The sequence below is a fragment of the Pneumocystis carinii genome (assembly GCF_001477545.1).
Source record: "Pneumocystis carinii B80 chromosome Unknown supercont1.8, whole genome shotgun sequence".
Classification (NCBI taxonomy): Eukaryota; Fungi; Ascomycota; class Pneumocystomycetes; order Pneumocystales; family Pneumocystaceae; genus Pneumocystis; species Pneumocystis carinii.
The window spans coordinates 127,693-154,148 of NW_017264720.1; the positions used below are offsets into that span (position 1 = coordinate 127,693).

The 26,456-nt window shown below is 27.9% G+C and overlaps 17 protein-coding genes across 17 annotated transcripts; 8 read left to right on the plus strand and 9 right to left on the minus strand.

The window, feature by feature from the left end:
* Positions 1-14: 14 nt before the first annotated feature.
* On the plus strand, positions 15-1,856 carry T552_01905 (hypothetical protein; the record flags this gene model as incomplete). The annotated part of the gene is made up of 6 exons (XM_018370466.1): positions 15-164; positions 194-256; positions 304-406; positions 1,191-1,444; positions 1,485-1,604; positions 1,647-1,856. 6 exons carry the CDS (start codon positions 15-17, stop codon positions 1,854-1,856), a joined length of 900 nt encoding a protein of 299 aa, XP_018225752.1.
* A 388-nt stretch (positions 1,857-2,244) lies between these two features.
* On the minus strand, positions 2,245-5,540 carry T552_01906 (hypothetical protein). The gene is made up of 11 exons (XM_018370467.1): positions 5,310-5,540; positions 5,151-5,265; positions 4,646-5,101; positions 4,406-4,596; positions 3,693-4,350; positions 3,534-3,651; positions 3,235-3,488; positions 3,045-3,188; positions 2,706-2,996; positions 2,456-2,656; positions 2,245-2,407 (listed from the first exon to the last, which is right to left on the minus strand). The coding sequence occupies exons 1-11, from the start codon at positions 5,492-5,494 to the stop codon at positions 2,291-2,293; spliced, it is 2,730 nt and encodes a 909-aa protein (XP_018225753.1). The 5' UTR covers positions 5,495-5,540; the 3' UTR covers positions 2,245-2,290.
* Positions 5,541-5,557: 17 nt separating this feature from the next.
* On the plus strand, positions 5,558-5,979 carry T552_01907 (hypothetical protein). The gene is made up of 3 exons (XM_018370468.1): positions 5,558-5,648; positions 5,690-5,721; positions 5,762-5,979. Exons 1-3 carry the CDS (start codon positions 5,600-5,602, stop codon positions 5,942-5,944), a joined length of 264 nt encoding a protein of 87 aa, XP_018225754.1. The 5' UTR covers positions 5,558-5,599; the 3' UTR covers positions 5,945-5,979.
* Positions 5,980-6,099: 120 nt separating this feature from the next.
* Positions 6,100-7,662, minus strand: T552_01908 (hypothetical protein). Its single transcript, XM_018370469.1, has 6 exons — positions 7,569-7,662; positions 7,438-7,525; positions 7,141-7,379; positions 6,417-7,087; positions 6,269-6,371; positions 6,100-6,222 (listed from the first exon to the last, which is right to left on the minus strand). The coding sequence occupies exons 1-6, from the start codon at positions 7,614-7,616 to the stop codon at positions 6,145-6,147; spliced, it is 1,227 nt and encodes a 408-aa protein (XP_018225755.1). The 5' UTR covers positions 7,617-7,662; the 3' UTR covers positions 6,100-6,144.
* A 274-nt stretch (positions 7,663-7,936) lies between these two features.
* Positions 7,937-11,243, minus strand: T552_01909 (hypothetical protein). The gene is made up of 8 exons (XM_018370470.1): positions 11,076-11,243; positions 10,931-11,023; positions 10,602-10,877; positions 9,432-10,556; positions 9,157-9,388; positions 8,684-9,106; positions 8,179-8,638; positions 7,937-8,131 (listed from the first exon to the last, which is right to left on the minus strand). The coding sequence occupies exons 1-8, from the start codon at positions 11,196-11,198 to the stop codon at positions 7,981-7,983; spliced, it is 2,883 nt and encodes a 960-aa protein (XP_018225756.1). The 5' UTR covers positions 11,199-11,243; the 3' UTR covers positions 7,937-7,980.
* Positions 11,244-11,296: 53 nt separating this feature from the next.
* On the plus strand, positions 11,297-11,820 carry T552_01910 (small nuclear ribonucleoprotein E). Its single transcript, XM_018370471.1, has 4 exons — positions 11,297-11,396; positions 11,448-11,537; positions 11,579-11,657; positions 11,714-11,820. The coding sequence occupies exons 1-4, from the start codon at positions 11,343-11,345 to the stop codon at positions 11,767-11,769; spliced, it is 279 nt and encodes a 92-aa protein (XP_018225757.1). The 5' UTR covers positions 11,297-11,342; the 3' UTR covers positions 11,770-11,820.
* T552_01911 (5-formyltetrahydrofolate cyclo-ligase) lies at positions 11,757-12,577 on the minus strand. Its single transcript, XM_018370472.1, has 5 exons — positions 12,538-12,577; positions 12,365-12,493; positions 12,082-12,316; positions 11,958-12,028; positions 11,757-11,902 (listed from the first exon to the last, which is right to left on the minus strand). Exons 2-5 carry the CDS (start codon positions 12,489-12,491, stop codon positions 11,802-11,804), a joined length of 534 nt encoding a protein of 177 aa, XP_018225758.1. The 5' UTR covers positions 12,492-12,493; positions 12,538-12,577; the 3' UTR covers positions 11,757-11,801.
* Positions 12,578-12,884: 307 nt separating this feature from the next.
* Positions 12,885-13,605, minus strand: T552_01912 (hypothetical protein). The gene is made up of 4 exons (XM_018370473.1): positions 13,498-13,605; positions 13,352-13,453; positions 13,198-13,309; positions 12,885-13,156 (listed from the first exon to the last, which is right to left on the minus strand). The coding sequence occupies exons 1-4, from the start codon at positions 13,558-13,560 to the stop codon at positions 12,924-12,926; spliced, it is 510 nt and encodes a 169-aa protein (XP_018225759.1). The 5' UTR covers positions 13,561-13,605; the 3' UTR covers positions 12,885-12,923.
* Positions 13,606-14,158: 553 nt separating this feature from the next.
* Positions 14,159-14,852, plus strand: T552_01913 (hypothetical protein). Its single transcript, XM_018370474.1, has 3 exons — positions 14,159-14,515; positions 14,576-14,662; positions 14,708-14,852. The coding sequence occupies exons 1-3, from the start codon at positions 14,201-14,203 to the stop codon at positions 14,807-14,809; spliced, it is 504 nt and encodes a 167-aa protein (XP_018225760.1). The 5' UTR covers positions 14,159-14,200; the 3' UTR covers positions 14,810-14,852.
* Positions 14,853-14,917: 65 nt separating this feature from the next.
* Positions 14,918-15,593, minus strand: T552_01914 (V-type ATPase, F subunit). Its single transcript, XM_018370475.1, has 5 exons — positions 15,491-15,593; positions 15,347-15,428; positions 15,210-15,295; positions 15,084-15,159; positions 14,918-15,034 (listed from the first exon to the last, which is right to left on the minus strand). The coding sequence occupies exons 1-5, from the start codon at positions 15,545-15,547 to the stop codon at positions 14,964-14,966; spliced, it is 372 nt and encodes a 123-aa protein (XP_018225761.1). The 5' UTR covers positions 15,548-15,593; the 3' UTR covers positions 14,918-14,963.
* A 75-nt stretch (positions 15,594-15,668) lies between these two features.
* T552_01915 (hypothetical protein) lies at positions 15,669-17,494 on the plus strand (the record flags this gene model as incomplete). Its single annotated transcript, XM_018370476.1, has 6 exons — positions 15,669-15,772; positions 15,821-15,956; positions 16,009-16,710; positions 16,751-17,041; positions 17,085-17,330; positions 17,390-17,494. 6 exons carry the CDS (start codon positions 15,669-15,671, stop codon positions 17,492-17,494), a joined length of 1,584 nt encoding a protein of 527 aa, XP_018225762.1.
* A 28-nt stretch (positions 17,495-17,522) lies between these two features.
* T552_01916 (hypothetical protein) lies at positions 17,523-17,836 on the minus strand (the record flags this gene model as incomplete). Its single annotated transcript, XM_018370477.1, has 2 exons — positions 17,523-17,690; positions 17,741-17,836. The coding sequence occupies 2 exons, from the start codon at positions 17,834-17,836 to the stop codon at positions 17,523-17,525; spliced, it is 264 nt and encodes an 87-aa protein (XP_018225763.1).
* A 27-nt stretch (positions 17,837-17,863) lies between these two features.
* Positions 17,864-19,292, plus strand: T552_01917 (hypothetical protein; the record flags this gene model as incomplete). The annotated part of the gene is made up of 6 exons (XM_018370478.1): positions 17,864-17,912; positions 17,961-18,259; positions 18,325-18,426; positions 18,483-18,673; positions 18,720-18,807; positions 18,867-19,292. Exons 2-6 carry the CDS (start codon positions 18,215-18,217, stop codon positions 19,290-19,292), a joined length of 852 nt encoding a protein of 283 aa, XP_018225764.1. The 5' UTR covers positions 17,864-17,912; positions 17,961-18,214.
* Positions 19,293-19,644: 352 nt separating this feature from the next.
* On the minus strand, positions 19,645-22,263 carry T552_01918 (hypothetical protein). Its single transcript, XM_018370479.1, has 4 exons — positions 22,230-22,263; positions 22,082-22,188; positions 19,856-22,024; positions 19,645-19,813 (listed from the first exon to the last, which is right to left on the minus strand). The coding sequence occupies exons 2-4, from the start codon at positions 22,169-22,171 to the stop codon at positions 19,691-19,693; spliced, it is 2,382 nt and encodes a 793-aa protein (XP_018225765.1). The 5' UTR covers positions 22,172-22,188; positions 22,230-22,263; the 3' UTR covers positions 19,645-19,690.
* Positions 22,264-22,778: 515 nt separating this feature from the next.
* Positions 22,779-23,628, plus strand: T552_01919 (hypothetical protein; the record flags this gene model as incomplete). The annotated part of the gene is made up of 2 exons (XM_018370480.1): positions 22,779-22,869; positions 22,916-23,628. 2 exons carry the CDS (start codon positions 22,779-22,781, stop codon positions 23,626-23,628), a joined length of 804 nt encoding a protein of 267 aa, XP_018225766.1.
* A 296-nt stretch (positions 23,629-23,924) lies between these two features.
* On the plus strand, positions 23,925-24,749 carry T552_01920 (hypothetical protein). The gene is made up of 4 exons (XM_018370481.1): positions 23,925-24,106; positions 24,155-24,222; positions 24,267-24,346; positions 24,390-24,749. Exons 2-4 carry the CDS (start codon positions 24,164-24,166, stop codon positions 24,707-24,709), a joined length of 459 nt encoding a protein of 152 aa, XP_018225767.1. The 5' UTR covers positions 23,925-24,106; positions 24,155-24,163; the 3' UTR covers positions 24,710-24,749.
* T552_01921 (hypothetical protein) lies at positions 24,736-26,359 on the minus strand. Its single transcript, XM_018370482.1, has 6 exons — positions 26,116-26,359; positions 25,898-26,066; positions 25,641-25,854; positions 25,356-25,596; positions 25,122-25,310; positions 24,736-25,074 (listed from the first exon to the last, which is right to left on the minus strand). Exons 1-6 carry the CDS (start codon positions 26,319-26,321, stop codon positions 24,762-24,764), a joined length of 1,332 nt encoding a protein of 443 aa, XP_018225768.1. The 5' UTR covers positions 26,322-26,359; the 3' UTR covers positions 24,736-24,761.
* Between the last annotated feature and the right edge of the window lie 97 nt (positions 26,360-26,456).

The following is a 26,456-nucleotide window of genomic DNA, read 5'->3' on the forward strand; positions in this document are numbered from 1 at the left end:
AAGGCGGAAAAAGAATGAAAAATAAAGAAGATATCTTAAGAAACTCAATTATCAAGTCAGAAATTGAATTGTCTCTTAATAAGACGAGAAAACTTGTTGCATCATGGGTTAGTGGATCAGAAGGAGAATTGAGTTATAAAGGGGAGAATGAGGAGGAAAATGAAGTAGATGAGAGCCTTTTTAGGAATTGTAGAGAAAGGAGGCAAGTTTCAGGCATTTTTTTGGTATTAAAATGACGAAAATTGGAAAAGATTGGGTTTGGGAGCAAAAGCGGAAAAAAAAGAAGATAAAGAGGTTATAAAGGAGAAAACAGCATTAAAGAAGAAGCTGTTATTATTTAAGAACAAAGTAGAAGAAGATAGAGAAAAAAAAGAGGAGATAAATGAAGATAGTGATGAACTTGAAAGTAAGAGTAGATATGTTGAAAAAATATCATTGAAAAGGCAATCAAAAGAGTCATTTCATGAAAAGAATGATAAAAGGAAGGGAAATGCGTCTTTTTGTATGTATAAATGTAAAAAAAAGAAAAGGTGTAAATGAACACCAAGATTTAAATAAACAGCAAAAAAGGCTCTAGCAGTGATAAAAAGGGTTTAAAATAGGTAAATATAAGGGAATTATAAGGAGGAAATGTCAGTCATTGATATTTGATAAATTCAAAGATGGAAGATGGAAAAAGAAATCTATAAACTTTTTAAAAATCAAATATTTTATAAAATAGAGTTAAAAAAGAGATAAATATTGATAAATCTGATGGTTGATTGAAAAATTAAGGGATTTATTTCAAGTTATTATATTTGAAATCATTTGTGGAATAAACAACTCTTTAAATTGAAAAAAAAGAGGAAATATTTTATTTCTAGTCACTTAAATAACATGGTTTAAAGGTATAATTCAAATATATCATAATTTTGAAAATTATATTTAACTTTATAAAGATATTTTTAATTATTATTAAAATTGGCACAAGTATATAATCAAAAAATCAACAATATTAATGTTATATTTTAAAATATGTCTATTTTTAAAAGGAAACATACAGGCAATCTATAAAAGTCATTGAAACAATCATTTAATTATTCATATAGTGTATAAATAAATATTAGATATACGATCATACTTGAACAAATTCATATAAATTTTTAAAATGAAAATATACATATTCTTATGGATTTTCTTATATTTATCAGGAAAAACACTAACACATGATAATAGTCCATATATTAAAGATCTTAATTTTGAAATATATCATGAATTAACACCAGAAATTGCACCAATATTAAGAGGTTATGTAAAATATAATTTTGAGAAGGAAACAGCTATCTATAATTATAATGAAACACTTTTTTCATTTGCAGCAACATGGAATTATATAGATAAAGGATTTTATAGAGTAGGAGTCTTTAATTCCAAAAAAAAGCTTAAAAATGGGTTTATTCCATGGGTATATATAAATATATTTGAATTAAAACTTATACATCCAGAATCATTTAAGAAAACTATTAGAACAAGACAAAGATCTTCATGAAGAAATAATTATTTATTTGGATAATTCTAATGACATATGGCATGTAGACTATACATTGAATATTTTAGAAAAAAAAGTCATTATTAAAGGAATTTAAAAATAAACTAATGAATTATAGAAGAATCAAATTCCAGAAATCACTACAAGCTCAAGAATAGTTTTTCCATTATCTGAAAATGGAGTAATGCCTGTATTTAATAAACCTATTGCTCTAGATCCAGATGGAAAACCTATAGAAAATAAAGAAAAAACATTTTTTCAAAAATATTGGATGTATATAGTGCCATTTATATTATTTTTGCTTTTAAAAAACAGGAATGTAGAATAAGTATTTAACATTTTTTATAAAAGAAAATATATTAAAAAAATACTTTGTATTTTCAAACACAACATATATAATTTTCAATTGAAATGATTTAAAAGTTATTTAGGAATTTATATAAAGGGTTATATAATAAATCATTCTAATAAAGATTTGGCAGGAAGCATAATCCTTAAAATCCCAAATAATTTTATCAAATACATGAAAATTTCTAATTAGAATATCTGACAAATTATTACTAATTCATATCAAATATATTTAGAAAGAAATTTCTTTTTGTAAATTTTAGACTAGTTTTAAATCTGCAAACCATTAGTTTTTCTTATATTTTATGATGATATCTATAAAAAATAATACCTATGATTGCGTATATATGTACCATATGCCTTAAATTATGAAGAATATTATAAAAAATATCTAAAATATATATAAATGTATAATTAAAACATAACATCAAGACGAGAAATATGCGAATAAATCTCAGATGACATTCTATACTGAATCAAACCAGCATAAATCATAGCAGATTTTGCACGTTTTCGTAATTCAGTCAATTTCTAAAACAATATCAGAAGTTATTCTTTCCAAAAAGCAAAGTTTATTACAGCATTACGAGATGTGTCAGAAAAAGGACTTAATTTAAGCTTATTATTTAATTTATAAAGACATTCAATACTCATAACGAGTAGACCGGGAACATTACGTGCAATGCTCTCATGAAGAGATGAAAAATCTTGTGCCTGTTTTTTAATAGCCCCAATATCTGCATTACAATCCAAAGGAATAATATTAAGCTGTTCAATAATCTATAAATCAATAATATTAAAAATAAGAAAATAAATTCAATTAACACACCATTAAAGACTGTTCCCATTTGCCTTCTTTATATGCAGCACGAGCATCTGCTATTTTTAAAAGAGTTTTGCAAGTATCTCTATTTACAGGAGTAATTTTGGAATATATCTCAACGTTATTGAAATATACAGACATCATATTCTCTGCTAATCGTCTTGGATCCTCCATAGCCATTAAAGATAAATTGACCTTCAAAGATGAATTTCCAGAATCAACATAACTACTAAGTGAAGGACTACTTAAAGCTTCACCAAGAACTTTATTGATAATGGAAACTACAGTATCAAAATCCTAAAGCAAGTATATATATATTTAAAATATATCTATAATTTAACAAACCTCTGATAAATGATAAAGAAGTATAGCATCAGCAGTGCATCCATCATCGTCTGCTTGTATAGCAGCTTGCTCTGTAATTGTTTTTAAATATTCACTTTCACTATGCAATTGTATCAATTCAAGTCTTTTTTCAATAATTCCAGGCTAATAATATAATTACTAATTAAGATAAAGATATAAAATAGAATACTTCTCTTGATCCATCAGCCTTCACATCTCCTAGTAACTGAGAAAAATTACGAGTACTTAAAATAAGTTCTTTAATTGCTTCATAACAAATATTTTTTTGAGCATTCCCAATTGGAGGGGATAAGTCACCATTTAAACATATAAGACAAAGATAATCAACTGCAACTTTAGGATCCAATTTCTGAAATGTTTTTGTATATACACATATAAGTCTTGAGAAATTTAAACAAGCAATATTATTATCATTAATTGACACTATTTGTTATGGTTAACTCGATTATAAATAAGTGTAAATCATACATAATTCAGTCTCTAAGGAATTATCGGCTGCTGGTACATGTAATAATCCATAATATGTAAGACCTATTGCAAAATGAACAGCATCAATAGGATAATAAGAATATAAATAATATATTGCCTAAAAATAATTAAACCTGAAATAATTCAAAATCTTCTTACTCGTTCAAATTGCCCACTTAACAAAAGTAACTGAAAATATACAATTGGATTAGCGCCTTTAGATGTAAAATGCTTAGCTCCAAAACTTAAGAGAGTTTTTTGTAAATCTTCTAAAGTAAATCTTTCATGAGCCGATTCTCCAGAATCCTCTATACTACGTATCAAATTCAACTGAAGCCACATATAATCTTCTGCAAGGGGCAAAACTTCCGGTAATGACCTCTTTGATAATTCACACCTGCCAATTATTTTATAAATTACATATTTATAAGGATCAGAAGTTTCTGTTATAAATCGTATACGTTGATTATATTCAGCATGTAATCTATCATTAAGTTGACGAGGAAGCATCCCATTAGGAGACGTAAAATATGCTTTTAAATAAATTGGAAATGCTTTTTCAATTTTCTGAAATAAACTTTCATGTTTCAAAGTATATTGTACAGCTTCTTGTAAATACCCACACCTAATAAGATAAAATAAAAATGCCCATATAGGAATATTATTCACAATCTCTAGATTACTCTTTACCCATCTACCATTCTTCATAAACTTAATATTCAAATATGCTCGAATTTTGTTTTCAGCTGATGGAATACCACCCAATTTTGCATCATGAGGATATTTCATAATTTCTCTTTCAATAAGAGAAAAAAACCTTTAAAGAAAAATTAATACAAAGAAACATATATTTCAATAAAATAAAAACTTACTGCAATTCAAGAAATGACTTCGCTCCAGAAACAATTTTTTTAAACATAGCTGGCTTTGAAACTGGATTATCAATATAAGAAACATACAATCTCTCATTTGTAATTTTAGATGATGCTGATTCATATAAATAATTGCTTTCTTCAACAATTTTTGAGAGCAATTTCCATGAATCTGAAAGTTGCTGATATCGCTATACATATATATCAAACATAGTTATAAAAAAAACCATTTAATAATACAATATCACCCTTAGATAACCTTGATACATCACCAAATGCATTAAATATACCAAAACCTTTTCCTTTCAACCTAAACTCATTCAACAATGACACCGTTTCTGCATATTTCTGTCGAATTACTGAAACAACTGGTGCATGTTGAACTGATGATTCCACATCATCAAAATCCTTAAAAACAGACTTAGAAAACATCGGTTTCTTAAAATCTGACTCAAAAAAACTCCTCTTCATATTCGATTCTGTCACATTTTTCGTTTCTTCTTTAGATCCTTCATCTTGCTTAATATTTGACACTTCTTTTCCTTCCTGAAAATCATTCAATAACTTCATCTTGTTCTTTTCTAACTTATAATTGACATTTCTCGCAACAAACGCATCAAAATCCCTCTGACTTTGTTTAATCATATCTTCTATCGCTAATAATATATTCCTCTCCTTCTTATATCTAAGATATCCCTACATACACTTAGTCCATACATTTTCTTATTCATAGATCCTCTTTTACATCTATATCTGTATCTATTAACACTGCTGATTCATAAAATGGAACAAGATGTATAGACATAAGTGTTTGTAGCGTCTCTTTTGCATTCATACCACTTCCCGCAAGAAGATAATGTCTATCCCCATTTAATCGAGTCCTTTATTTCTTCTCCTCTCTTACGCCTTTGTATCTCCATCTCTCATACCAAGATTTAGCACTTGTTCCTCTGAACACCGCCTAATCTGGTCCAAACTAAGCTGTATCTGAGGTAACTCCTCTTCAAACAGTTCATGTTCAAGCTTCTTAGAGCTTTCTAATATCTCTCCAAGTGATGGCATCTTTATGCCCGTTTCTTGAACATACATTTTAAACCAAGACCTTAACAGGCTATAGACCCACGGCTATTTAAATACGGCTGCTTAATTACCCTTATTTAAACCTTGATAAAACCTGCTGTTCCTCTTCAAATAATGAATAAACCATGGTCCATTGCTGTAGGCTGGACAAGTTTAACACTTGGTAAAAAACATACACAATATATATATCTTAACAACTCGTAGCTGCTGGAATAGCTTATTATTTTGCAAAGAAGGTATTTATAAGGGAAATTTAATAAAATGTTTATTATGAAGGATATCAAGGCAAGACATAGAGAGCGGATAATGGGGGGAGAAGATAAGCTAAAATTAGGAGATAATTTAAAAAGAAATACAGTAAATAGCGAAATTAAAGGGAATATAAGGGAGAATAATAAAGCTCGAGAAGAAGGGTGTAAAGAAGGGTGTAAAGAAGGGTATAAAGAAGAATATAAATAAATAAAAATAAGTAAAAATAAGTAAAAATAAGTAAAAATAAATAGATATAAACAGATTAAATAAAAGTAAAATTGTATGATAATTTGAATATGTATTTATAATGCAGAAAATGTAAAAAAAAAACAAAATGATAAAGAAGGCCAATGAAATGAAATATAAAGCCAAAAGAAAAAATAAGATCAAGAAAATAAAGAAAATGATTAAGAATCTAATAATTCATTAATTTTTTTGATCAAAGCCTTTTTAATAAATTGTTCACGAGCAAGATTTCGAGTATGCTATATATATATATTAATAAAATAAAAAGAAAAATAGAATGATTACTTTAAGAAAAGTATCAAGATCAATTCTTTCATTTTCAAGGAATTTTGAAAGAATATGAATAGTATCTTCAATTGATTTTTCATCAGTAATTAAATCATAAAATCTAAAAAAAGATAAGAAAAATAAAAGAAATCAAAGAAAGAATTACTGTTGAGAAAGAGTATTTTCAGAAATAACGATATCATCAATTGAAGGTAGCTGTATATTTTTGCATTTTTGGATTAGAGATTTAGAAGCAAGAATTTTTTCTTTTAAAATATCAATATTTTTTTGACATTGTTCTTTTATATGAATGATTTCAGTTTTCTCACGTTCAATTTGAGCTTGAGAACGCAATATTTTTTCCCTATCATTTTTTACTTGAAAAAACAATTGAGCCATTGTTTTTTGAGATTCCTGAGCATTTTCATGTAAAATTAAAGCAATTTGTTTAATAAGTTGTTCAGTAATAGGATTCAATGGCCTTTTTACTAGACTAATGTTTGAAGAAGACATAGCAGGAACTTCTGTATCAATATAAGTAGAATCAAGTATATTAGCAGATTTTTTTTGAGAAAGTTCAATTAAATTGTCCTTTTGAAATGAAAAAGGTGTTTTAATTAAAAAATTTGAAGGTTTATCAGGTAAAGGAGGAGGTGAAGATTGTTCCAGAGAAATTTGAGATCTAAATAATTTTGATAAATCATAATCATTCGACAAGTCTTTTGAAGAGGTAGAACAAGATGATTTAGAAACACGACCAGACTCTAAAAAAACAATTGGAAGATCTTTTGAAAATGCCTTTTTCAATGAAACAAAAAGTCGGGCTAATGTAGATTCCTAAATTGCAAATTTAATCAAAATCAAAGCTTTAAATATAAATAAAAATATACACATGAATACTCATCCCAAAACTCTATACATGGATGGTAACAACGACCATCTGAATGAACATAACTGCTTTGTTTAATAACGAATCCTTCTTCTACTATAACCCAAACAATAGGTGCCTCTCGTGGATATAACAATGGGACCCATAAAACAACAGGAATATTATATGTTTGTTCAAATGAAACAACCGGTAAAATAACCTTTATAGAAAGAATACATTCTTCTCTTTGTTTTATAGATTCTAACCCATAAATTAACTGTATTTCTCCAAAATAATAATAAAAAATTCATTATTTTACGTCTTTCTTCAATCCAAACATCTACTGACAAATAAGAATCAATAATATCCTTTATATCTTCATAAGTTCGTTCAGGAAATGTATAAATCTTCTTTTATTAGGTCCATTTAATAAAAAATACAAGAACCAACGTCAAAAACTGCTTTTTTCACCCAATCCAAAGCTTTAAGTGTCGTCATTTAATAAGAAGAATGATAGGAAATCACAGTTAAATATATAAACCCAATCATAAATATAAAACCAAGTCAAAATAGCCTTTTTTTCTAAATATCCATTTCATATTTTAAAATATCTCAGAACTTAAGATTATAATAAAAATAATAAGTAATTTTAGTATTATTTAATGTTTATTTGTATTTATAAATAAGAATCTATTTTTTTCTAAGTTAAAATATATACGAATATTAGAAATATAAGCTTTAAAAGTCAATCGAAGTCTAAAACAAATCTACATATTTATATAAGTGTTTTATGGTTAAAGATGATGTAAATATAATGTTGAAGAAATTAGAAGATAGAATGATAATATTTTTAAAAATTAATTTAATGCCTAAGATTAAAATTTAATCCAAAATCATCAAAACTTTTTAATCTGAATGTCTTATTACGAGGGGTGATCACTCTTCTTCTATAGAACGCTATCCAATCCTGCAATAATCTTCTTATTTTTTTCCAATCAAGCTGTGCAGCAGTACTTAAAAATATAATTAATATAAATATTGTAAAAAAAAAAAAACTTACTTAGTTAAATCATTTATGAGACGCAATTTTTCTTGAGAACCTATAGTTTCTGAAGGAAAAAGATCCAAAGTGAATGCAATATTTTTTATTGTATCTTCTGGATGAATTTCTATTAGACAAAGTAAAATACCTGAAGCATCTGAAACACAATCACGAGGGAAAGAATATGCTAGTCCATAAAAAATAGTAGTTACTAGTTGTTGTCTGTATTTTTGTATCATGTTTCTGACGATTGTTTGAAGCTCTAAAGGTGTCTCAAGAAAAGTTGACGCAGGAGAAGAAAAAGAATAAGAAAAGAGATCTTTTAAAAAATGAAAAATAGAAATTAAAGGATCAGACAATTCTAATGAAAGAGAGGCCAAAGATATTTGAAAAATAAGTTCCAATAATGAAGAAGTTATTAAACGAACGGAATGCCCCAACAATACATCAATAAGAAGTCGAAAAAAATCATCAATTACTATAATAAATATGAATTCTGTAGTAAAAAATAAGAATTGATTACCATCAGGGATTTCTTTAGGGTTATTCCTATTTAAAATATTAAACATAGTCAAACATTGTCTTTCAGTAAACTGCCAAATTGCAAATCGAGTATCCTCAGAACATGTTTCCACATTTGAAAATATTCGTATACATGCACCGCTAACCCATAAATAACAGCCATATCCCATTTTTTCAAAACACGAAACTAGTTTTTCAGCTAAAGATGGAAGAAACTCAAGCATATGTTCGCGATATGAATTAAGCAAAGTCTTAAAAAATTTACATATACTTTCAGAAATAACTAATGATGATCCATAAATATCAAGTAAATGAGATATAAAAGGCCAAAATTCCTGAAGTAATCGTATACAAGGATGTTGTTGATCTAATGAAATATAAGGTGATACAACTTGAGCAAATATAGTAAGAACTTCAACTTCATCTAAAAATAAAATTAGAAAACTTAAAAGCCTTTTTAATAAAAAAGAATACCTGCTATAGATTGATAGAATTTTGTACTAGTATCATTTTTCTGCATTTTTAAAAGAATGTTTTCAGTAATAGGATCATAAAACAATTTTAAAATATCATAAATTTGATGCGTAGGTTGTGCAGTAATAACGTAAGCAACACCCTCAGTAATTTCAAAAAGAGATTCTATATCTAAAGTAGGGGCCACTTTTTGATAAAATAATCGTAATTGAGTAATATGATCAACAAGTAGCTAAAAAATATCAATAACCAACAAAATAAGAAATAGCGGTAACCTTTCCACAATCCTGACAAAAATGTTTAAGTGCTTGTGAAGCAGCACTTACAATATCTCTACTCGATGCCTGAAAACCATTACATATATAATTTAATTGAAGTTCTAAATATTCAGGATGTTTTGCGGTCCATTCTGTGTATCTTCCTAAAAGCAATGTAGCCGCATATGTTATTTTTTCATGACTAGGTAATTTCGTAAGAATAGACATAATTTCAGGAACAACTTGATTATTCTCTATACTAACTTCTCGAGCCATTACTCTCATGCTAAATAACGGTGCTTCTATTTCTTGCCATTTAACAAACATGCCATTTTCATTATCATTTAAAGGTTTCTTAATCTTTTCAATTGCTTTTTTTAAACATGCATCATCACCTATAACAGAACAACAATCCTTCAATACATCCCCCATTTGATGTCTAAAACTACGAAATTTTTCCTCTCTTTCTCGATCACCATCAAATAAATCGTTAACATCATTACCATCAGGATAATGTAAATCTCGAATCATTATATCTACCAAGTTAGAATAAATATCCGAAAAAATTGCCCTTGATTCAGTATACGCTTTTAAAACAAGAAGTTGTTTTAAATCATACCAGAAATTAAACCCATATTTAACTATTTCTAATTCCTCATCCATTTCAGCAAACATGATTATACATTCAACTAAAGGCCTAAACTGTTGCGGAGAACGTGCAATTAAAACTACCCATGTCTCTCCTGCCTCACAAAATAATCGAGCATACCCTCTAAAAGCATCCGAGTCATTTTTACTTTCAATTACTCTAGGTCTCAACTTTCGAAGACGAGAATACAACTCCTCAATCATATCCAAAGACTCATCAACATCCGACGTTTCTCGAACAATAGAACACAATAAATCAATAACCGATTCAAACATATTATCCAAAGAAAGTGAAGCAAATATAAAATCAAGCAACGGTGTCATAACAAAACTACCAAGCGGCATTTCTTTTAGCCATGAATTCATACATTCAAAAATTAAAGGATTAATAGAAGTATTAACATCAATATTTTGTACATATAGCAATAAAAGCTTAAGAACCTTGTCCAAATTATCCGTCAAAAGCTCTTTAGAACGACGGTTTAACTCTTCTTCCTTAAAATATTAATTTCATCCAAAAATACTTCATTCATCATTTACTGATAGCAAACACTTTTTATTATCCACTTCTTCCGGTAAAACAGTTATAAATTGCAATAAACACCCCCATGTACTATTTTCTTTTCCAAATATATTTACCGCCTCCCCAATCACATCCCTCCAATCTAACATCTGCAATGCTAGTCCCGCCAATGCAATGCATAATTGTGTCAAAATAGACTTGGGTCCCGAACAATATAATAATATCATCTGAAAAAGCGATTCTTTTAGCGACGGTAAACTCTCATTCGGAAGCTGATGAATATCATAGTTAATCTTAAATAATCAGAACTTATGTCCCTCTTTTAAGCTATTTTCTTGCAAAAAACCTTGTTTCTTAGCGTTTGTGCCGCAAAAAACTTCGCTTCAATAGATCCCTCATTATCCCGTAAAACTAAATGCGTCGTATCCCATGCATCCCTCTATTCTACATGTTAGAACCTTATTTATGCCCAATTTCTCCCTTTTTCCTACACTTTTTTGAAATTCTTCAAGATAATGGTTTGCTCTTTCTTTCTCGTTCCGTGACGAATTAGAATACAGCGTTTTCAATGCCTCATAAAGCGCTTTTAAAGGCTCTGAAGAACCCTCTGACATGTCTATATTATGTCTTTTAAGCCCAGATAATTGGTGAGCAGGTTTCTTGTGTCGAGTTATAAAAAAAGGACGTCGAGAGGGAGCAAGCGACAGACGTCAAGATTTTTTAGAGGAGCAAAAAATCGGGGAAAACAGAGGAAAAACATGTCTACGAGAAGTCAATCAGGGAGAACACAGAAAGTGATGATTCCTCCTATTGTATATGGCTTTTGAAGGAAGTTTTTTGGTTAGAAACTGATGAAAATATAGAATTTTATCTTTAAGCTTTTACAGCAACATATTGATGTGTGTATATGGCTTTATGAACAGATAGATATAAGGATTGAAGGGAAGATAAGAGTATGAATGTTTTTTTTTTAAAAAAAAAGAGTAATTAATAGGGATTTGATGAATTTATGAATCTGGTTATTGATGAAGCGATAGAAGTAGGGCAAAAGAGGAATTCTAGACGACCACTTGGTGAGGAATAGCTATTAGAAGGGGCGGAATATGGTAGAAATTAATAATAAGTATAGGTCGTATTTTATTGAAAGGAGATAATATTACATTAATTCAAGCGCTTCAAATATAAAATTTTGTTAAATATAAAAAAAGAGATATATTTTATCTTATAATTTGGTTTTGAAGTAATAAAATATCAAGTTTTATATCTAAAGAGTTTATGGGTACAGTATCTACAAGTTGTTCGTTTAAAGCGAGACCTACTATAAAAAATTAGCCATTTTTCAAAGATAATTTTAGCAGTGTAGAAATAGATACTTTTTAATGGAGTATTTCGGTTATTTTTTTCAGACCAATGATTTATTTTAGCAAGATATTTATCATAATATCTAATAATTGATTAAAATGGAGGGGGGGGGGGATAAAAATATTATTTACAAACCCTTTTCCATGGCCTAATCTATTTAAATTTCTATCGAATGCTATGCCGGGAATGATAATTAAATCTAGCCCATTTTTATCCATAGCTTCTTCTCTTAATATACCATTTGCAGTATTTTTACTTGGTTGAGGAATACCCCATTTATTTTTAACAAATAAAGAAGGATCTTCTGTTGGATGGAGATAAAACATAAACATTTCTGAACCATCTATAAAAGGAACATATATTTTTTTTCCTTTTTGATTATTATATATAAAGTTCATTAAAAAAAAAATAGAAATACCCATTTGATGAGAATGTTTTATTATTTCATCTGTAGATATTTCTCCATGAACCATTGACAAATAAATACTGATTGATTTGCTTTTTTTAAATTCTGGAAGCCTTATTAAAGAATCTGTAACAGCCATGGCTATATATTATAAATATAAATCAAAAATCTATATAAAAATATACATTGATTTTTAATATGATTCAATGGAAGATCTACAAGGACTTTCCAAAGTTTTCTCATCTCAGCTTTTAGCTCTTGAATATACATAATAATCAGGTTTAGATAGATAGATAGTATATATTAAAAAATAGTATAATAAAGAATCAATTGATTTTTTTAAAAAATAATTACAAATAAAATACAAAAAATCATACAAATTATCTAGAAAATTATAATTATCCTTTTTTTTTAAATAGTTTTTCTTAATCATAATATATTATTAACTAATAACAAAATAAATTATAAAATATAATATAAAAAAACAAATACATCTATTAAATATGTAGTATTCTCAAATTATAAGAATATGACATTTCTATCATTAAAATAAAAAAAAACAAATTGTATATTATAAAATATTATTAGAATCAAAGAATTTCTCCAACCAACGTGCTTCTTCTTCCATTTCTTGATCACTTCGTGACTTTCTAGATGCATCATCAATCTTTTGAAAACCCTGTGTCTTTTCACGATATAATTTCCCCAAATCAGCTTCTTCAGAAGCTAATCTCTCATAAATCTCATCATTTTCCTTTAAATCAAAAGGTTTCCTAGGTATTATATGAACATGAAGATGAGGAACTACAGAATTAAGTGTAAGCAAGAAGAAAAGACAAAAAAACCCGTTTGTCCAGCATATTTTCCATCTTGAATCGTAACAGTACATGATGATGCACAGAATGCCCTCTCAACAACAGATGATACCTTTTGAACAGTAGAAAAAAGACATGATATCTTAATTTAATCAATAATATAACAAATATGTTATATTAATACTTCTGATTCCATTAAATCACGAAGACGTGGCACAGGACGTCTAGGAATGACAAGAACATGTCCTGGAAGCACAGGTCTTAAATTTACAAGTGCCAAAGAATCCTGATAAAGGATTAATAAACTTTCTAACTAGTAAATCAATCTACTTTTGCATGAAAAAACACTTGTTTAGAAACTAAAAAAGGTCCAAAGTAGATTTCAGAGATCATAATGAGTACAAAAGAGAAAATAGATAGAAATATATTAGAAATATATTAGAAATAGATCAGAAACAGATCAGAAATATAGTTTATAATGATAAATAACAAAATATATTTATAAATTAATCTATAATAATATTTATCCATTTTTACTCTTAGTTATACTAAGAATAATTACAATCTATACTCTTTACTAATATCGAGTATAAATAAATATTTTAATAGAATAGAAATCCATTTTAAAAGATCAATTCCTGTTATTCTAGAATATTTTAACAAGATAATTGCTAATTTATTAAAAATACATTATCTAATATAAATTTTATCTATATACACAAAAACTCTCCCATTTAAAAGCAAAATAAAACAAAAAAAAACATCTATCTTATATTTACATTAATTAACAACATAAACAAATAGATATCACATTGTTTATTTTTTTAATTCTATAACTATCTTTTAATTCTTAAAAAATACATATAAAATTCATTTTTTCAAAAAAAGATATTATTTATCTTAATTGTTCAAATAAAAAATATATTAAAGATTTATTCTAAAATATTTATATATTAAACCATTTTTTTACAATATCCACCTCCAATCTTACTAAAAATACCGTATCAATTAATATCAATCATACGCCTATCAAATGAAAAAATATGTTATTGCTTTAATATTGCTTTTATGTAGATATTTCTCTAAAACTAGAGCAGATGATCAAGTTAAAAGTGTTTATCAAGAAAAATCAGTTGTTTCTTTTTGTCCTTATACAGATCCAGAGACATATATTTTACAAATAAAATCACTTAAAATAATACCAGATCCTCCACAAAGAGGTAGTCAATTTATAGTAGAAGGACAGGGTATTCTTACTGAAGACGTTTTATTGGGAAGTTATGTTTTTCTAAGTGTAACTTATAGAATTATACCTATTTTAAATATACGAATAGATCTTTGTGAACAAGTTTGAAAACCAAACATAATTAAATGTTATATTTTTAAATGAATTAATAATCTATAATAGACAGAAAAAGTAGGCTTTCCATGTCCAATTTCTAAGGGAGAATACCAGGCATCTAGAGAATTTTATATTCCAAATGGCATTTTCCCAGTAAATAGCCTTTTTCTTTTTATAACATTAATAAAATTTAAATAGGGCAGATATATTATTAAAGCAGATGCATTTTCAAAAAATGATAAGAGAATTGCATGTTTTATTGTTGATATCACATTTTTTCCAAAGTTTTTAAGCAATTAATTATTATTTCAATAACGATTAAAATTAGCTAATCTACATTCTATTTTTTTTAATATTTTTATACTATTAATATAATATCCATTAACAAAACATGTCTTTCTATTCCAAATTCTCAATTATTCTTAACCATTTCTTTTCTTTTTTACACTTTTTACTATGTTTCATCTCCCATCAAACGTTTTACTCTTTTTAAAATAAAATCTTTCTCCATATCATAAGGATGATCTTTAATATTCAATATAAAAAATATAATAACTTTATAATAAGAATTCACCTTTGCTTGGAATCTCTAGCAAAGAAGGAAAAGTCTGAGAATACGCATCAATTTTAGGACGAATACGATCTGCTATCTAAAAAAAAACCCATCATCAAATATAATCTTCATTCTACATCTACGTACATGTTGATTAATCAAAATAATCCCAATATCTGTACGTAAATCCGTCAATTCTTCAAAAAAAGTTTCAATCACTGATGTCTCTGTTTCTATCAAAAATAACGCCTTATTTTCAAAATTAACAACAAATATCAACTAACCTGTTCCAACGACTAGAAAATTCTTCTTTTGCTCATTATCAATATGTCCTATTCCTGCCAAAAGAAATCCTGTTACTGAGTCCTATATAATCCGTCAATTTCACTCAATTTTAACGCAAAAAAAAACAATATATTCATCTATACCTCATCTCCAATGATTCCTATGAACGGTCTAGTATGAATAGTGTCTAAATTGTTCATTATTCCTCAGAAATCAGGGACTTAGTATAATTTTGATATTTCCTGACGTTACAGCTAACCTCAAAAAAAATAAAGAGATAGAATCTTAGGATTTTTAGGACAGAATGGGGGATTTTAAGGGATGAAACACTGGAAATCTATTAGCGTGACCCAGTCGGATAGTCCGGTCCTTTTTTCCGGGGAAAAAATCCTTTTTATACAGCCATCAACAGAGATTTATGATTCGTATGAAGATTGAAAAGTATTTATGAGGGATAACTGAAGGAATACTAGAGAATCGAAGGGTTATATTCTTAAGAATGGGATGATATATCTTACGACGCACCGTATTTGTTATTTATATCCGTCTACATGTGATATTCAATCATTAGGATTGAATCTGTCGCAGATTGAAGATCTGAAGACATCAGTAGAATTCCATAGAAGAAATATCCATATTACTGCTTACGTTTTAATATTAGACATATTTTTTTTTCAAATCAAATCCAAAAATAATTATATATTATAAGAAATCAAAGGAGAGAGATGAACAGAAGAGATATGGTAAATATGTAGAGAAAAATGAATCGTTTGTATCAATTGGAGATACGTGGATATGTGAGGTGTGTAGTTTTTCGAATCCAGTTCCAGAAAGTTATTCAATTGATCAAAATTTACCACCATGTTTGGCATGTGGTGTTTCTATTATTAAGAAACGTTTGCTATATGATTCTAAAAATACAGAGGTAACTGTTTCTGATTTTCAACAAAGTGAATCGTCTTTATCATGCAAAAGATGTACATTTTTTAATCATCCAGCTCTTAAACAGTGTGAAAGTTGTGGTTCATCACTTGTTTATCAAGAAAAAAAAGAAATCTATCCAGAATCTTTAGTTGAAAGAACAAATCAAATATCATTAGAAGATTCTACAAATGATTATTGCAAAATAAAGTTTAAATCAGGTGGAGAACGACTTTTTTATGAACGACTGAAAGAGGCTATTAATCAAAAAGAATGGATGATTAAACACAATCCAGTAGAAGAACAAATTGTGGAAGAGAGGAAAGCAGGAGGAATCAGTGTTTTACACTATACAGATGAAATCATTAAATTAAACAATGCTCGTATTTTAAATCAAGGCCTCTCAAGTTTGAACGCATTAATGTCAAAAGCTAAAGAATTGGTAATATCTTTACATATCTTTAATACATTTAACATTATAGGTTGCATTAGCAAATTCACTTCGATTGCAACTTCAAACATCTCCTAACGTTTCTCATAATATACTTGATACATTACAAATATCATTCCAAACAATGGGTTTAGAATCATCAATGACAACACAAAATCTTTCAAATTACCTTGTTACAAAAGAAATTACAAAAGATGATAAACTATATTACATAGAATTAGCAAAACAAGTCGCAGAATTCCTAGAAAGTGGTGTTTTAAAGAAAGAAGGTGGTATTATGACTTTAGTCGATGTATTTGCCTTATATAATCGAGCAAGAGGCGTCGGTAAGCTACCTACTTCTACAATAATCATTCTTTTCTAAGAGAAAAGACTTAATTAGTCCAGAAGACTTATTTAAAGCTTGTCAATACTATGAAACTTTAAATGTATCAATTCAACTCAAGCGCTTCAAAAGCGGTCTCTTAGTATTACAGGAAAAAGATAAAAGTGAAGAAAAAAGAATCCATCAACTTGTTCTTTGGATTCAAACTTCTTCAAGAGGAGTTAGTATTTTCGAAGTAGCTGATCAATTTCATTGGAGCATGGGTATTGCATACGAAACATTAAAGGTTCTTACCACCTCTTTCTATATATCTATACCAACATTCAAATACTTATAATATTCTAGATTGCTGAAGAAAAGACAATGTTATGTCGTGATAAATGTTTTGAAGGTCTTTATTTCTGGCAAAACCTTATTATTCATAATAATATCGCAAAAAATCAAACATAACAAAAACATATCAATGCAAACTTGTTAATTAATGTTTAGAAATTAACTGGACTCGTTCCATAACTAATCTTCGACGTCCTTGACCTAGCCATTGACCTGATTCATCAAAAACCAGCTCTGTACCAATCATATTTTCCCAGCGACCTTGATAAATATGACCTCCCCATTGAAGAAAAGGTGTATTGGATTCTAAAGCCTTAAAAGAAAAGGTAAAATAACATTTTTTTTAAAAAAAATATTTTATACTTTTAATTGTACAGGTCCTTCTGGAAATCCCCTTGAATTTTTCTTAAAACAAGGATTCTTAAGATCAATAATTACAAATTCATCAGAGGGATCCATTCTTTATTAGCTTTTTAGTGGATAAATAATGTAAAAACCTTATTTTCTTTATCTAGGGTTTTTGTTATTTTTCAAGGTAATATATAAAGGTTAAGATAAGCAGAGAAGGATAAAATGGAAGAAGATAAGAAGAAAAGCACAAGACTAGTTCGACGTTCATCTAGAAAATTTCTATGTTTTCATATATTTTTTGAATGGATAGAAAAAATATATTATCATGATTCATGGTTTGAATATGAAGGAAATGGAACATATTTATTATTAGTTTTATGTCAAATACTTTTTATTTTATCAAGAAGTTTAGGAAAACAAGAGGAACAACTTTTTTTTTTAAAAAAAGATATTAAAATTAAAAAAAAAGACTTTTTAAAGACAACAATGAATCTTGAAACAGATATATGGAAGAGGAAAATCCATGGGATGGTGCGTTTTTTATCTTTTGTTTAATTCAAGAAAAAAAATAATTTTTTAACTGAGAAATATTTCAGTGCTTATGGATTTCAATTGGATTATTCATTTGGAGTGTTTTTTGTACAATTTTATGTTTTGGAACTTCTCGTCAATATTGTCTATTTGCTCGGGAAGAAGAGGTTTTTCCCAATTATTTTCTATATAAATATGAAAAATGATGAGATAAATCAATTAGCATCCACCGCCTAGTACAAGTGCACGACGGAGAGTATTGAATAAAGAAGGGGTTTCAGGGACCCTTAGAAGCTTAATAGATCGATTTCGTTTAGTAAATTCAAAAGAAGAAAAAAAAGGTTCAAATATATCAGAAGAAGTATGGGAATTAAGAGTATGGAATCCATCAACTTTACTTATTCGATTTTTTTGGTATTAAAACTTGAAAAAAAAAGCAAATTTTATTAATTAAAACCAGTTTTTTTAATCCAATTAATTTAATTTTGCTTTGGACTAATCCACTTAGTCCTAAAAATATACTACTAGCAACAGGAATTTCTATTCAGGTTTTAAAAAAAATATTTTTCTTGAACAATTGTTTAATTATTTACTTACAACTAATAAGCTTTACTTATTTCACCGAATTTATGCAAATTATGTTATTGATAAATCAATCATTCATAGCGAAGTATTTCACGAATATTCGAAGAAATTTGTTGAACCACGCTTATTTCCATACAAACGAGATGTCGCTACATCAACTCATCCAGAACTTGTACACATTGAAGCTCACACACCCCAAGAAAAACCAAACAAAATAATGCATCAACCATCAGTATCTACATCAAATCGAATTCGATCTTTAATTGAAGAAGAATGGCATACACCATGTCAAAAATCTCATGGTGGGTTCAAAGGGTTTCCTATCACACCCTCGAAAAAGGTTCAACCGTCACCAGCAAAGGGATTTCGTCCTGCAAATTCATGGTCAATTGGTACATCTGGAAATCATCTATCTTACACAAACATTAAAACAACAAAGCATCAATAATAATACCAATTTATATTATTATAATATACTAGCTTTACAAAAAAACTAATATTATAGGTTATAACTTTTAATAAAGTAAAACTAAGATCAGAAGCTATAAAAAAATATAGTATCATTATATATTCATAAAACATATATAAAGTGTTAACATCACTGTCTACTATAAATATATACAATAGAAATGTCAAATTATACTAATCGAAGAACAGATATATACCCCAAAATTTCCTATAGATTTCGTGTAGTTCTAATAATATCCTTAAATAATTAATAGAAATCAATCATGAACATATCAATCATTATAATCAGCCATATCAATCAATAATAATTATAAATAGTTCCGCCTTTGATGACATCCGAATATATTTACACATAATTTATCAATAAAACAGAAAAAACTAAAGTTTCTCAAAAAGAGTATTTTCCGAATTTTGTATTTTAAAATCAGGATTATTGTTAGACAAAACAGATATTTGTTGCATATTAAATGTATTGTCTGACTTATCATTGGCAACAAGCTCCTAATAAAAATCAATATTAAATAATATCTTAAAAATTAAAACCTCATTTGCAGTTTTTCTTTTTTTATATTCACTAAGAGATATTTTTTTCGGAAAAGATCCTAAAATAGAAGTAGGACTTGTAAGTAATACAGTAGATTGAATAGGTTCTAATTCTGAAGTTAAAGGTGATGCAATAGTAGTAAACGAAGACATATGAGATTCAGATGCAGAAGAAAATCCAAGTTCAGGTTTAAAAAGTGAGGGTGTAGAAAGCTTATCTGATAATTGAGATGGTTCAGAAATAGGTACAGAAATACCAGGTTCCGGAGACGCAAAACTCAAAGACAATCTGTCTGATGATTCTATATCAGGTAACAATTGTTCCAATAAAGCTATATCAGTTAAAGACGGGGGACTTTCACGCTTAACCGAATTAATCCCTATATCTTTAAATGTTTTAGAACAAAGATCATTCTGGAATCCAACAACACCATTTTCCAATTTCTGTTTCTTTTTTATAACTTTTTCAGCTTCATATTTAAAATTTTCCTGTATCCATCGCCTCATCCACATCTTTTTACATGGAAGAATATCATTATTCTCTGAATACTCATCCAAAATACCATTTGTAATTTTTCTATGTTTTTGCATTCGAGCAATTCTAGAAGGAACACGTCCAAGACATTTTGGAAACGACTTAGCATCGGAAACATCATTTTTAGGAGAACTTGGAGGTGTGGAGGAACCCGATTGTGGACAGACTTGTTTAATCGCAACAGCCAATGATGTTCTACGTTGATGACCGTATCCTTTGTGATTTCCGTTTGATTTCACATTACCTCGTTTTCTTTTTTTAATAACTTGAGTTTCTTCCTGTTCCAATTTTTCTATACGTGCCAATATATCCTTAATTTTACGCTCTTCTCTTGCAGACAATAGATCATTCGAGTTAGAATCTGTAGAAGATGGAATCTTTACAAGTGATTCAGATATTTCGTTAATGTTCCGAAGCTTATTCACTGTATTTGTATCATTCTTTAATTGAGATATAGATTTATCAGGATCATCATTTTCAATATCATGATTCGTATTATTTAGGGGGAAAATAGCTTTTTTCTTATTAGACTTAATATTACCCTTAGAAATACTCGAAAACGCTCGTTTAAGTCTAAATAAAATACAATTCTTGCCAATCTCGCAAGCACATTCCAGTCCATTAATATAATAAATCAGTTCTTGACCATATTTAACATCATTTTCAGGAACACATTCTTGATTTTCTATATAATAAGCTGGATGATCTACATCCCAATCCCAGCCAATCGTAATTTCTGATCCAGATTGAATTTCTGTTAATGAATAAAGTGCAATATGAATAAAAAAATTGCTACTTGACGCAACAGTAATTAATTTAGCGTTAGGTTTACAGCTTCGACGAATAAATCTTGAATCAGTACCATATCTTCTAGTATCAATACAAAGCTTCGAATCTGAAACAAAATAAACAAAAGGCTTGGGTGCAAGAAGGAATGAATAATGATTAATAGAATTAACTTTATATTCATCCTGCAAATAAATTTCACCCTTAATTTCTCTAATAATTTGTCCGGAAGCAATAAATTGATTAGATTGCAGTGAAAAACGTAATAATGAAGAAATATTTGTATTTGATGTAGGCTGAATAGACGTCTCCGGTAATTGCTTTGAAGTAAAGTAATCATCTAAAACTACATGCATCCCTGACTTATCTTGTAATAATAATGAAATATACATCTCCGCCCCTACTGATGAAATCAAATTATGCTCAATTACTGAATATTCCGTATTATAATCAAAAAGTAACTCTGAATTCACATTCAACCCATTTGACCTTTCCATTAATTGAAATCGACTTTCTATATCCTTTGAAAAAAATCCACGACCTCCTGATCTAGACTTTCTACCTCCATCATGCTTAATAACCGTATTTAACGGCTTTTCTTTCACAGATCCCAATGAATGAACTTTTGACTTCATCATACCACATTGAAATTGCCGTCGTTTTCGACCATGACTACTATTCGCTTTCACATGCGCTGATTCTTGTTCTCTACGACGTCGTTGCTTTTCTATCGCCTTTTTAACATCTAATGTCCGAGGAAAACAGAGATCACATAGATATTCATCAGGAACATGATGTTGATCAATACCAACGCATACAGCGTGCTGCCACACATAACATCGCTCACACTACACATATCAACCCTTCTATACCAAAAAATACTCCTTATCCCCCCTATATCCTACCTGAATCGTAAATCCGTCATCATCTTCTAAACCACATATACAACGTATAATTCCCGCTTCTAAATCATATCCAACTGTTTCCAGCCCCATATTAGACTATTATAACCCTTTAAATGTCAGTTAAAACCTATTTCATACAATAACTAACTTGTTGATTCTGAAGCTTCTTTTTCTTAAAAAAGTTGAACCCTCATGAAACGATCTTATAGTACTCAATATTAAAGGGAAATTTGTCCTCCGTAAAAGCCATATGTTAATTTAAGCAGAAGCTGAATGGTTCTTGAAGGAGGGCTAAATCTTAAGCACTGCTTAATATATGTTCCTGAGATGAAGTTTTTTCCGAGGTCAAAGTGAATTTTAGTTGGTTGCCTAGGCAGGTTGCCTAGGCAACCAACGTCATGAAAAATTAGAGGGTAAAAAAAAGAAGGGTTAAAGGGAAAATGAGTAGGATAAAGAGAGTTTTTAGTATAAATAAAAGAAGAAATAGGTTTAATATGGGGTATATTTGTTACAAGCGTTTTTTCAGCGATTTTTTTTGAGTAGAAAAGCCTTTTTTTTTAAAAAAAAGAAACGTATTTGTAAATAATTATAAAATTTTCTAGATATGAATTTTTTTGTAGAAAAAACCAATATATGATATATTATTGACCATATACAATATATATATTGTTTTTATTTTGAATAAAAATAGTTAAGAATGGAGCCAGATTCAAATATACTTGAATGTATTGATATTGATGAACATTGTCATGTTAGATTTTCAAATATGAATAATATAGAAAAAAAAGGTAAATTCTAAAGAGAATATGTTGTTTATTTAGAAAAAACGGAAAGGATTGGGCTATTATTCAATAAATGAGGCTAGATTAACATTATGTATTGGAGGAAGAGAAGTTAGAATTCGTCAAAATCCAAATATTTTTCATTGTCATAAAGAGGATACAGGAAGTGTTTTATGGAGAGCATCGGTGGTTTGTTTAGAATATCTTCTTTCTCAACCATGGTTTATTTGTAATCTACAAGAATTCCAAATTATTGAATTAGGAGCGGGTATTTCAGGAATAGGAGCTATTTTATTAGGAGAAAAGGTTGACAAATACATTTCTACAGATAGAGAACATATTTTGAAATATTTATACAAAAATATAGATGAAAATCTTAAAATTAAAACAAAGATTAAAGGAAAACAAGAATCTTCTCTTGAAGAAATAAATATATATGTAATGGAGCTTAATTGGTTTGAGAAACCAAAAACATATTTAAAAAACTTAGAGGGTTTTTTGGGGGAAACATCTAAGAATCTTTGTATTCTAGCATTTGATACTATATATAATCCAAATATTACAATTCACTTTGTCAATACATTAGTATCAATTTTCAATCATTTTCAAGAAAGGAAGATACTTGCAATAATAGGGTTAGAACTTCGAAATTATGATACACTTTATGATTTTCTTGAAAAAATGCAATCACACTTTTTTATTCAAACCATTTGTGATGAACAATTGCAAAAAGAATATCAAATATACATTGTACAATCAAAATAGAAAAAGAATATAGTACAAATATCTTCTTTAATGAGGTTTTTCCTAGTCAAATACAATTTTTTAAACTTTATATTTTTTTACAGAAAGAATACACAAACAATGTTATAAAAACACTACAAAAGACATTTATATCTTATTCATATATTAATTGAATACATTTTCTCTTATTCATTATGGATTAACGAAGTTCAACGTCATAAAACTTAATTAAATATATCATAAAAATACAAGTTATAAAATATACAGTGAGAACTATAAAAACATATATATCTAATGGAATTCTAATAAAAATATAGATCTAATAATAGGATATATACAAAATTTTTTAAATATGAAAGAAACATCAATTCTTCCATTTCTTCATATTATAGAGAATCTTAAAACAACACCTAGAACAGGTTGGCTAAATTTCAATATAGATAATCCAGGTTTTAATATATCTATGAATTCATATATTTAAACAAGAACAGAATCCATTGTATTTTAATAATATTCAATAATAACATATAAATTTAACATAAAATAGGCAAGTCATATGTATAGAATGTCTATTATTTCTATGTTATGTACAGAACCATCTATTAATCGTGATAAGTAAGTATTTATTTATTTATTTTATGTAAAAATAACTTATATAGATGTATAAAAATGGCACTTATTCATGATATGGCAGAATGTATTGTAGGTGATATAACACCGTTTGATAAGATATCACCAGGTCTATATCAGTTTAAAATGTTTAATTTTTAACATTATTTTAGAAGAGAAACATCAACGTGAATTAGAGGCTATGATAACCCTTACATCTAAAATTCTACCTAAAACAAGATCACAAGCAGCCAAGGAAATGATTGATCTGTTTTTAGAATATGAAGAAGGAAAAACTCCAGAAGCATTATTTGTAAAGGACATTGATAAATTTGAATTATTAGTACAAATGGTTGAATATGAGAAAAGAACAAGAAAAAATTTACAACAATTCCTATGTGTTATTCCAAAAATAAGGAATTCTTTAATTTTAGAATGGGTAAATGATGTTTTAAAGGAAAGAGAAGAGTTCTGGGCATCTATAAATCAATAAATTCATTTTTATTTCAAAAATTAAATAATATAAACATTTTAATGTATATAACTTAATAATTATCATTAAGATAAATAAGTTTTGCCATTTTATGTCTTATAAATAATCCTATCAAGCCCATTACAGCTTGAATTCCCATTATTATTATTGTTAATTTATCTTCTCTTCTAGGTCCCAATCTAACTAAAAGAAAGTTAATAATTGTAAGATTTGTCGTCCCTTGAATTTCTTTAGTAATTGGATCTATTTTTAATCGTACAAAACCCAATTTCGAAAATATCTTAAGAATTATTCTGCATAATAAGGATGGTTTCTTTGAAAACATAATCATTGAGGGTTCTAAAAGACCAGTAGATAAATTAAGACTATATAAAGATCATAAACAAAATCATAAACAATATAAAAACCATACTTAGGCATTCTATGTCTTGGACATTCAACAATTCCAAATAATTGGGGAAAAGACAATATAAAATTAAATATTTGTGGGATAAAAAAGAGAAGAATAGTTTTTGAAAAATGACCTATAATACCGACAATTGCAAATATCATTCCAGAAAAACAACAATAAGTATCGCCAACAAAAACAGATGCAGGGTACCTAAGTAATTAACTATATTCAATAAATAAATACTAAATATTATACCAATTATAATATAATAAAGGTATTGAAGTTCCCAAAAAAGGTAATAAAAAATAAAGTGAAAATAAATGAGAATCAATAGAAGGTCCTGTTAATCTAAAAACATATAATAAATCATTAATTATAATGCAAAGTGAAATTATAATGGACTGTCCCACTTCTACTCCATTAATTCCTGCAATTATATTAATGCTATTAGGGCAAAAAACTGATAATGCTGCCATATAAAGATAATATAACCATCCTTATTAAATATTAAAAAACATTGTTAATAATCCCATATTATACCTATTTCAATAAGATTTCCAAAATATGGCTGCAAAATCGTTGGAACAACTACATATGTAACATCAAAATCGATATAATACACAACAAGAATAGGAATTGCCGAAAATACTGGCATAAAAAGCTTGTCTCTCCAACGTATATCAAAAAGATCATCTGCCGCTCCTAAAAGAACCATACTTTGAAGTGATAAAATCGCCGATAAATATTCACCCAACTAAACCATATTTAATTCAAAAATATATGATTTTTTTCACCACTTTATTATGAAAAAATAACTTAAATGTCTTCTCCCCTCTAACAACCTCATAAATATCCCGATTTCCTCCTCCTGACGTCATAACAAAGTACTTATAAAATGCAAATGGAATAAATAAAAACATAATATATATATAAACCATAGAACATACGATACCCATTGCCTCTGGCCTATTAATCATTATCGCTGATTTTCATGATTTTCCTTAGTTATTTCTACTTTAAAGGTTTTCCCTTCTTATTTAAATCTTTTCCATAGAATCCAACTTTGATAAAGTAGGGTCCTAATATAGGTATTGCCTTAAAAACAAAGATACCAGAGACAAATGAAAATGCAACTGAAATAGCCAATGGATGTTCATATTTATTAATTATCAAAGCAATTGCACTGATTAGAAAAAAAATAGAATTCAGAGGCCATCCCATATAAATTAAAGTTATTTTTTAAAAATCCCCAGCAAAAGTTAAGAAAAAGTTAAGAAAAAGTTAAAAAATGGTAAAATTTGTTAAGAATTGTTAAGAATTATTAATAAAAGTTAAAAAATTAATAATAAAAGTTAA

Excerpts from the sequence above, each read along its gene's own strand:
- T552_01913 (XM_018370474.1), top strand. The coding sequence starts at position 14,201 with ATGAAAAAATATGTTATTGCTTTAATATTGCTTTTATGTAGATATTTC. Across the intron at positions 14,516-14,575 it reads GAATAGATCTTTGTGAACAA|ACAGAAAAAGTAGGCTTTCC; the intron begins GTTTGAAAACCA and ends AATCTATAATAG. Across the intron at positions 14,663-14,707 it reads TTCCAAATGGCATTTTCCCA|GGCAGATATATTATTAAAGC; the intron begins GTAAATAGCCTT and ends AAATTTAAATAG.
- T552_01914 (XM_018370475.1), bottom strand. The coding sequence starts at position 15,547 with ATGAACAATTTAGACACTATTCATACTAGACCGTTCATAGGAATCATT. Across the intron at positions 15,429-15,490 it reads TAGGAATCATTGGAGATGAG|GACTCAGTAACAGGATTTCT; the intron begins GTATAGATGAAT and ends CGGATTATATAG. Across the intron at positions 15,160-15,209 it reads TTATTTTGATTAATCAACAT|ATAGCAGATCGTATTCGTCC; the intron begins GTACGTAGATGT and ends GTTTTTTTTTAG.
- T552_01908 (XM_018370469.1), bottom strand. The coding sequence starts at position 7,616 with ATGACGACACTTAAAGCTTTGGATTGGGTGAAAAAAGCAGTTTTTGAC. Across the intron at positions 7,526-7,568 it reads TGAAAAAAGCAGTTTTTGAC|ATTTATACATTTCCTGAACG; the intron begins GTTGGTTCTTGT and ends TAATAAAAGAAG. Across the intron at positions 6,223-6,268 it reads ATCTTGATACTTTTCTTAAA|CATACTCGAAATCTTGCTCG; the intron begins GTAATCATTCTA and ends ATATATATATAG.
- T552_01910 (XM_018370471.1), top strand. The coding sequence starts at position 11,343 with ATGTCTACGAGAAGTCAATCAGGGAGAACACAGAAAGTGATGATTCCT. Across the intron at positions 11,397-11,447 it reads AAGTGATGATTCCTCCTATT|AATTTTATCTTTAAGCTTTT; the intron begins GTATATGGCTTT and ends ATGAAAATATAG. Across the intron at positions 11,658-11,713 it reads GAATTCTAGACGACCACTTG|GTCGTATTTTATTGAAAGGA; the intron begins GTGAGGAATAGC and ends TAATAAGTATAG.
- T552_01920 (XM_018370481.1), top strand. The coding sequence starts at position 24,164 with ATGTATAGAATGTCTATTATTTCTATGTTATGTACAGAACCATCTATT. Across the intron at positions 24,223-24,266 it reads CCATCTATTAATCGTGATAA|ATGTATAAAAATGGCACTTA; the intron begins GTAAGTATTTAT and ends TAACTTATATAG. Across the intron at positions 24,347-24,389 it reads GTTTGATAAGATATCACCAG|AAGAGAAACATCAACGTGAA; the intron begins GTCTATATCAGT and ends ACATTATTTTAG.
- T552_01918 (XM_018370479.1), bottom strand. The coding sequence starts at position 22,171 with ATGGGGCTGGAAACAGTTGGATATGATTTAGAAGCGGGAATTATACGT. Across the intron at positions 22,025-22,081 it reads ATGACGGATTTACGATTCAG|TGTGAGCGATGTTATGTGTG; the intron begins GTAGGATATAGG and ends TGATATGTGTAG. Across the intron at positions 19,814-19,855 it reads AAAGAAAAACTGCAAATGAG|GAGCTTGTTGCCAATGATAA; the intron begins GTTTTAATTTTT and ends GATTTTTATTAG.
- T552_01921 (XM_018370482.1), bottom strand. The coding sequence starts at position 26,321 with ATGGGATGGCCTCTGAATTCTATTTTTTTTCTAATCAGTGCAATTGCT. Across the intron at positions 26,067-26,115 it reads AAGAAGGGAAAACCTTTAAA|GCCAGAGGCAATGGGTATCG; the intron begins GTAGAAATAACT and ends AATGATTAATAG. Across the intron at positions 25,597-25,640 it reads TGGAAATCTTATTGAAATAG|GATGGTTATATTATCTTTAT; the intron begins GTATAATATGGG and ends ATATTTAATAAG.
- T552_01907 (XM_018370468.1), top strand. The coding sequence starts at position 5,600 with ATGAATAAACCATGGTCCATTGCTGTAGGCTGGACAAGTTTAACACTT. Across the intron at positions 5,649-5,689 it reads CTGGACAAGTTTAACACTTG|CTGCTGGAATAGCTTATTAT; the intron begins GTAAAAAACATA and ends AACAACTCGTAG. Across the intron at positions 5,722-5,761 it reads CTTATTATTTTGCAAAGAAG|GATATCAAGGCAAGACATAG; the intron begins GTATTTATAAGG and ends TTTATTATGAAG.
- T552_01909 (XM_018370470.1), bottom strand. The coding sequence starts at position 11,198 with ATGTCAGAGGGTTCTTCAGAGCCTTTAAAAGCGCTTTATGAGGCATTG. Across the intron at positions 11,024-11,075 it reads TTGAAGAATTTCAAAAAAGT|AGGGATGCATGGGATACGAC; the intron begins GTAGGAAAAAGG and ends CATGTAGAATAG. Across the intron at positions 9,107-9,156 it reads ATTCTATCAATCTATAGCAG|ATGAAGTTGAAGTTCTTACT; the intron begins GTATTCTTTTTT and ends TTTTATTTTTAG.
- T552_01912 (XM_018370473.1), bottom strand. The coding sequence starts at position 13,560 with ATGATCTCTGAAATCTACTTTGGACCTTTTTTAGTTTCTAAACAAGTG. Across the intron at positions 13,310-13,351 it reads GTGATTTAATGGAATCAGAA|ATATCATGTCTTTTTTCTAC; the intron begins GTATTAATATAA and ends GATTAAATTAAG. Across the intron at positions 13,157-13,197 it reads AAAATATGCTGGACAAACGG|TTCCTCATCTTCATGTTCAT; the intron begins GTTTTTTTGTCT and ends TTAATTCTGTAG.
- T552_01906 (XM_018370467.1), bottom strand. The coding sequence starts at position 5,494 with ATGTATGTTCAAGAAACGGGCATAAAGATGCCATCACTTGGAGAGATA. Across the intron at positions 4,597-4,645 it reads GGTTATCTAAGGGTGATATT|CGATATCAGCAACTTTCAGA; the intron begins GTATTATTAAAT and ends ATATATGTATAG. Across the intron at positions 4,351-4,405 it reads AAGTCATTTCTTGAATTGCA|GTTTTTTTCTCTTATTGAAA; the intron begins GTAAGTTTTTAT and ends TTTTCTTTAAAG.
- T552_01911 (XM_018370472.1), bottom strand. The coding sequence starts at position 12,491 with ATGGCTGTTACAGATTCTTTAATAAGGCTTCCAGAATTTAAAAAAAGC. Across the intron at positions 12,317-12,364 it reads AAAACATTCTCATCAAATGG|GAAAAAAAATATATGTTCCT; the intron begins GTATTTCTATTT and ends ATAATCAAAAAG. Across the intron at positions 12,029-12,081 it reads AGATTAGGCCATGGAAAAGG|ATATTATGATAAATATCTTG; the intron begins GTTTGTAAATAA and ends ATCAATTATTAG.